The sequence below is a fragment of the Fragaria vesca genome, linkage group LG6 (genome assembly GCF_000184155.1).
Source record: "Fragaria vesca subsp. vesca linkage group LG6, FraVesHawaii_1.0, whole genome shotgun sequence".
Taxonomy (NCBI): domain Eukaryota; kingdom Viridiplantae; phylum Streptophyta; class Magnoliopsida; order Rosales; family Rosaceae; genus Fragaria; species Fragaria vesca.
The window spans coordinates 35,375,068-35,381,877 of record NC_020496.1 but is presented as its reverse complement, the minus strand read 5'-3'; the positions used below and the strand labels follow the sequence as shown (position 1 = coordinate 35,381,877).

General features: G+C 39.3%; 2 protein-coding genes across 2 annotated transcripts in view; one reads left to right on the top strand and one right to left on the bottom strand.

Moving 5' to 3' along the window:
- The first annotated feature begins 3,668 nt into the window (after window positions 1-3,668).
- LOC101292445 lies at window positions 3,669-5,557 on the top strand. Its single transcript, XM_004306216.1, has 2 exons — window positions 3,669-3,926; window positions 4,308-5,557. Exons 1-2 carry the CDS (start codon window positions 3,669-3,671, stop codon window positions 5,466-5,468), a joined length of 1,419 nt encoding a protein of 472 aa, XP_004306264.1. The 3' UTR covers window positions 5,469-5,557.
- Window positions 5,558-6,015: 458 nt separating this feature from the next.
- Window positions 6,016-6,810, bottom strand: part of LOC101292151 (bifunctional monodehydroascorbate reductase and carbonic anhydrase nectarin-3-like) — a 4,019-nt gene continuing 3,224 nt past the window's right edge. Inside the window, exons 5-7 of the mRNA XM_004306215.1 lie at window positions 6,366-6,530; window positions 6,228-6,281; window positions 6,016-6,102 (exon numbers count right to left, since the gene is read on the bottom strand). Of these exons, the coding sequence (XP_004306263.1) occupies window positions 6,016-6,102; window positions 6,228-6,281; window positions 6,366-6,530 (306 nt within the window). The remainder of the gene's footprint in view (window positions 6,103-6,227; window positions 6,282-6,365; window positions 6,531-6,810) is intronic.

The window sequence follows — 6,810 nt, the reverse complement described above, 5'->3', positions numbered from 1 at the left end:
ATAACAAATAGAAAGCAACACTGGGGATAACACCTATGTGCCAAAAATGGAAAAACACCCGAGCAAGACTTACGGGGACATAGTGAATCTTGTCACTCCCTTTAAAAAGAGAAGAAAATCGTGAGAAAGGGGGAGAGGGAAATAATTCCGAGTAAAAGAACCTTCTACCTCAGAGAGTTGGGGGGACATGGGGTGTATGTCGTTACTTGGTCGTTACTTATGTTTGGCGGCATACCATTTATTTATTTATAACTCTCCAAGTAAGATAGTCCTCTTACTCGGGAGTTGGGGGGACATATTGTATGTAGATATACCGCAAGCATAAGCAACGACCTCGTAGACCGTTTTTTGGCCATGAAGGACCCCGCCCCCGACATACTTCCGGTAGACCGACATCCGGGCTACCTCGCCATCGGTACCACATCCGAAAGGTCCTCCTCCAAGCTCCACAAGAAGGCATCATAAGAAGATATATGTGCACTTTGTCCCACATTGGAAATATGTAATATGAGGGAACCTTCCTTAGCTATAAAAGGAAGGCTTCCTATATGTAGAAAAGATCTCTCTCTCCCTCCTGATCCCTACTCACTCCATCTTGGAGTGCTCTTGTAATACCAAAGGCATATTGGCCATGATAGTGGAATCTTAAGTGGACGTAGCCATGTCCTCTGATGGCATGGTGAACCACTATATATCCTTGTCTCTTGCCCATGTTGTTTCTTATTCATGTTCATGCTCCACCATGATTTACATAGCCTCCAGGATTATGCAGAAACACTAAGAAGCTCAGACATGAAAACAAACCCACGCCTAATAACTTGTGCCTGATTCCAGATCTCGTCCTCTCTTGCTAAAAACATTCAGTTTAGAGGCCTTCTTGCCCACATCATTGAGCGTTAAACTAGAGGGACCGCTGACAAGACAAGACATGTCCCTTAAAGACGGTCACAACCTCCGAGCACCTCATCGTAATACTAGACCTGGACCACGCTTATGTTAGACCTCGTTGAGAGAGACTCAAATGCCGCCTTTGAGACGAACATAAAGCCTTTCTTGCCTCACGGGTATGCCACATAGATCCCAATCGATTCTTCTGCATCATGTCCAAGCGATCACGTATGCACCGCCTCGACACCACACCTTTGCACTATACTACCATTATTAACGCTGCCAACGAGGATGACATCGACCAAAGCCGATGCAGAACTCCTTGTCATCCACTACATCCTCCGTGATAGCTCCCTCAAATCCTTGGTCAAGTCGAAGAGAGAAAAACGACCCTCGCAATATTGGTCTCAGCCTTATCTTTTTTACGTTAGAATTATGATAATAATTAATTGGTGGTGAGTTAGAATTCTAGATCTCTCACTTACAGAGATATAACTTATCTCAAGTATTTACATATTCTATACAAAAATCTTAAGTTCAACTGCATAAAATATACGAGCATCTTTAACAGCTTCACTATAATTTCTCTAAAATATCCAAAACATGTTATTCTCTAACTCCAACTCTAAGAGATCCTTTATTCATGGTTTTCATAACTATTAATATATGATTTTTTTTTCTTTCTCCTCACCATTTCTATCTTAAAGTAAGTTAGTATGAAGAGAGCCCTTCTAATGAGGACCTCTATAATAAGGACTAGTTGAGTACGTTTCGGTTTATGATTTAAAAAAACACATTTTGTTAGAGATGAAAATTTGGGGTAAGAAGAGAAGATCTATTCGAGAAAGGATTTGTCCGGGTTGGCGACTAATGAAGTAAGACCTGCAAGAGAACATCGAGGTTAAAGAGGCGCTCGGATGGATCTGGGCAAACCCCCTTTGACGCTCAAGTTAGCCATTTGCGAACAATTGAGAATGAGAAGTGGAGGATGGAGAAATTAGGTTACCTTTGAAGTAGGGGGAGAACCTTATTTATAGGCGTGGAGGCGAGAGGGTTGCACTTGTTTGAGGATGTCAGCTGTCATGGACAGGTGTCCCCGCGCTCCTCTAAATGAGGCTTAAGGCGCACTCCAGATTGAGTCGTATCCGTGCGTCCACGTGTACGGTCAGGAGGCGCACAACGTTGTGCTGATGGAATGAGACGCATGCACAAGACTTAGCTAGAGCGCTTGGTGTGGTTTCTACCAACACATTTTACGATCACATTTTGACATCTTATCTATTCAGTTTTTAGGTCTATATGAGTAAATCACTTCTACAAATTATCAGCCAAATTGGTGATCGTTAAGATAACGAACTAGATTAAATTAATGGATGAACCAAATCTGTCAAACACGAACCATTCAAATTCATAATTGGTAAATCACATTTATGAATGTTTTAATGATATTCAATATGGTTGAAAATTTGTAGAAATAGTCTATTCATAAATACCTATAAACTGAACAGTTAAGATGTGAATATAAAATAAAAAAATATGATAAATTAAAAAGTTCTCAACTAATTCCCATTATAGAGGTATGGCTAAATTTTTATCAGAAAAAATTTAGATACAGAGAAACGGTTACTGTTGGCCTGTTGCTCTGCCACACATCACATGGCCCAAATGCTCCACCGGCAAAGACAACTTGCAATAGAACACATGCCTCGGCTTTTCTCACCTCCTCAAATACCCAAATAGACTCTTTCTCTCTGGCTCTTTCCTCCTTTTCAATTTTACGTTTCTCCAGGGACCGGAGGTGCAAACCAGAATCCACAGGAATTACACAGTCCGAAGTCCAAGCCCCTACAGGTACATTTACATTTTCCTTTTTCTACATACTTTCTCGCTTTCTTCAACCGACCCCATTAATGGAGGTCCCAAAGGTTCCCCTTCCTACGTATACGCCTTCGTTTTATCAAAACCCATGATTTCAGTACAGAGCCCAACATTTAATTCTTCGAGTTGTTTTGGATCATTGTAATGATTATCATAAGAACTTGGATGATTGTACCGACCGGTGCCATTATACGATTACCCATTTTAGATATTACATTTTGTCTCAACGGAAAATGGGTCGGCCGGGAAAATGAAAGTGCCCGATGAGAACTTCATTGTTGTACTGTAGCGTGGCCGCTTTTGATTTTGTGTACTAGAAATTGTATTTTTCGAAACCCAAAAGTTGGAAGGATCTGCAAACCCAAAGAGAAGAGTGGGTTTCAAGTTTTACTGTAATTATGATGAGGACCACAAAGTTATGTTTATGTTTTCACAGATCAAAATTCTCTTGGTCTTTGATAGAGACAATTTCCATTCTAAGCATTTTCAAATGCAGGATACGAGAATTTTGGACTCTATTAGTGTTGTTTTCTTATTTGCCCTGATGGTTCTACTGTTTCATAAACCCCACTCCAAGCAATTGGTTTAGAAGTCCTCCTAGTCGAATGATTAGACATTTCACCAATGTTTAAGGCTTGTACAAGATGAATTATGTTCATGTGGAACTTTAGAAGGTTATGAGGTCGGACCACACATGAACATTTGACTCTTTCCAGGGTAGTCACAGTTATAATTGTCTGATTTACTGTTAAATTCACCTTTATCACATTGCTTGGCAAGTGTGGTTCATCAATCTTTGTTGATATTGTTGCTGCTTGAATCTTTATATCTTTTCCTGCTATGAGTACACACTGAAGAAGTGAAAATTTGATACTGGGTTTTGTTAGGATAACATAGTTGACATGTCATTATCGACAAGCCAGAGTAGTCGTGACAATCAAGGGAGTGAAGCAAAAACTGCTTTGTCCATGAGGGATCAGATGAGAGAAACACAATCGCCTTTCAGTTTCTATACTGACTCAGACATATTGGTGTGGTTAAAAGGCCTTGCAATTGACCCTGGATATTGTAAACCCTCCCCAGGTTCAGCTCCACAATTATGGAGTCAGAGTCTTGAACTACGGGGACTTTTGCTTCTTGGTAATGACTTCTCTCCTCGGGTAAGTTTAACACCTGTATCGATTATCTTTCAATCTTCTCATCACGTTTGTTTATCAATGAGATATATGTAGGTGCTTATCTGACTAAACCATATTAGTGTGATCACAATCTGACTAAACGATATTATGTAGCTGACCACATCCTGAAAGCTTGCTTTACATGGTGTCCAATTAGTATGTTAAGAGTAATAAAACTATGGTTGACTACATGTTAACATTTCAGTATTTGAATGGATCTACATATTGTTACTGATAATGTCTTGAATTTGACAAGTTCCATACAAGTTTAGGATTGTTAGTGCAGAAGTTATTCTCAACTTTCAACATCATTCTTTCCTCAATTTTCTGACAATGCCTTTTTTCTCCTTCTGTTTTCTATAGAGTAAGCGAAAACTTGATCAGTTTCTAAGAGGTGGTAGATTCTCAGGCGCTTCGGAATTGGAGATGAAGAACTCTGATGATCATGTGAAGAGAATTTGTAGAGGGCATTCTGTCTCAGGCTCAACCAATACAGATGTCAAGAATGAAATTTTCAGACCACAATGTAGTTCACTCATGTCTGGAAATTCATTGACAAATGAGGATGAATATCGAGGGAAACAGTGTTGTCCCGATTTGACCGTTCCGGATGATATGGAAAAATACGGTGCTCTCTGCAAGGATTTTTCTGCTTCTCCCCTCAGTGATACAGATAAATCAGTCCATGGTATGAGCTCATCAAGTGTGGAAAAGTCCAACTTCTGTGATGCAACCGCTTTGAAGGCTAATGATTCAGTTGACAGTTCATATTTTCCCAGATTAGATTACTATGATTCAGAACTTGAAAAGGCATTGAGGTTATTGGTAGATGATAAACTTCAATTATCTGTTACTTCAGCTCACCCTACAGCTTCATTGAGGTCAGAGGAGAGAAATCCTAAGGCTAGTCAAATATTGAGAATTGTTTTTGCTGAGAATCCTTTTGCTGATGGCGAGTATTTTCGAAGGTCCGTTCCCGTTGGCCGTGATTTTCAGGCTGAAGTTCCAGAGTGGACAGGACCGGTCAATAGGATTAAGATTTATAGTGAGGATGATGATTCAAAAGTGTCAAGGTGGTTAGGCACACGTATGTGGCCCATCAAAGGGAGGCAATGTGGAGGAGCCACCATTAAACCAATTGGGAAAGGGAGACCTGAGTCTTGCTCTTGTGTCTCTCCAGGATGTGTTGATTGTGTCAAAGACCATATTCATGAGACACGACTTTGCTTGAAGTCCGAGATTGGTCCTGCCTTCTGCAGTTGGAAGTTTGACGAAATGGGAGAATTTGCCTCTGAGTCATGGAATTCAAAAGAACAGAGAACCTTTGAATCTCTTGTGAGAACAAATCCACTATCAAAATATGATGGCTTTTGGAAGCTTGCCTTTAAGCGCTTCCCTGATAAGCGCAAGAAGAGCATTGTGAGCTATTACTATAATGTGTTCATCCCTAGACGTATGAGCCTTGCGACTAGATCTTGCCTTGATAAAATTGTCAGTGATGATGACTACTGTGATGATGACTAGATAGAGTTATAGCAGAGGGATATAGTGTAAAGTTAGAGTGGTAGACAGGTTCTGAAGACATGAAACTTTTGAGTTTTTAGCAGTTTGAGGTTGACACATGAAAACATAACTCGAAGCCTCGAATGGAATATAAGACTGATCTTACCAGATCAGTGGTATTTTGGGTTTAAGAACCACAGAAAAATCCAGCTCATTTTTCTGATACATAATCACTCGTGTTGCTTCTTATGAATTCTTTCCTCTAGTTTGAGTATGCATTCACAAATTTGATTCGGATTCGTGATATTCACAAAAGGGTTCTAAACTTCTGATGTAAAGATTTATACTTCAGGTTCCATTTTGAAGGATCTCTTTGAAAGGGATACAATCCAATCTTGTACTGGAATTCATTCAGATTGGAAACGAAAAATTACTTTGAAGGAAATGTCTAATGCCAGTACAAATATGAACTGCATCTCTTATTACACAGAAACCAATGTCAAGAAACAATTCGAATCCATGTAAATTCTAGAGTTGATGCAGCTGGTATGTCTGTGCAAGCAAGTCTTTAATCCATTAAGTGAGACTCAGAAACATGAAAGTGCACATCTCGGCCATTCAGAGCTTGTAATGGTCTTGCATTCAGTTCTGCGTACTGCATTCAAATGACAATGTGAAGTAAAACACTACAACTAAGAGTGAAAAAAAACAGAAGATGAAGGAAAAAAAAAACAGAAAACGAGGAAGAAGAAATAGCTATTAACAAATTAGGCCACTTACGTCATGAACAGCTTCTCGAAGCAACTCCATTTGCTTTCTTGATACAGTAGTTAACTGATGATCACGACACCAGATAATAGTAAGACTTTGCTCCGGAGTTAACTAGATTTAACAAATCGATGATGAAGATGTTAGTACCTTTTTGTGTATGATCCAAGTTACTCCTTCAGTGCAAGGAGGTACAGTGAGTGAGCCTTTGTACTTATAAAATTTAGCGCCACCGTTCTTCACATCTCTTGGATCAACCACCCCTCTGTGTCTCTCTGCCTCTACATCAATCATGCTCTTGATATCCTGGCTTACCTGAAAAGTTAAAGAACAATACATGAGATTGAAGATCTTTAAAAGTTGAAACTTATATATATGATCTTTGTTCACTAAAAAGATGTGTTTGTTTGTATGCATGTCAGAGTTAAAAATGAATAAATGAAAAGGGAGCGTCTATATCATCCCACAAACCATTTTACTCATCTCACATTCTCTTCACACCTCACTTATATATTTTTAATTGTAAGTTTATTTTGTTCACTCACTTACAATACCTAAAATACCACTTTCTCAATTCTACAATACCCAATATCAA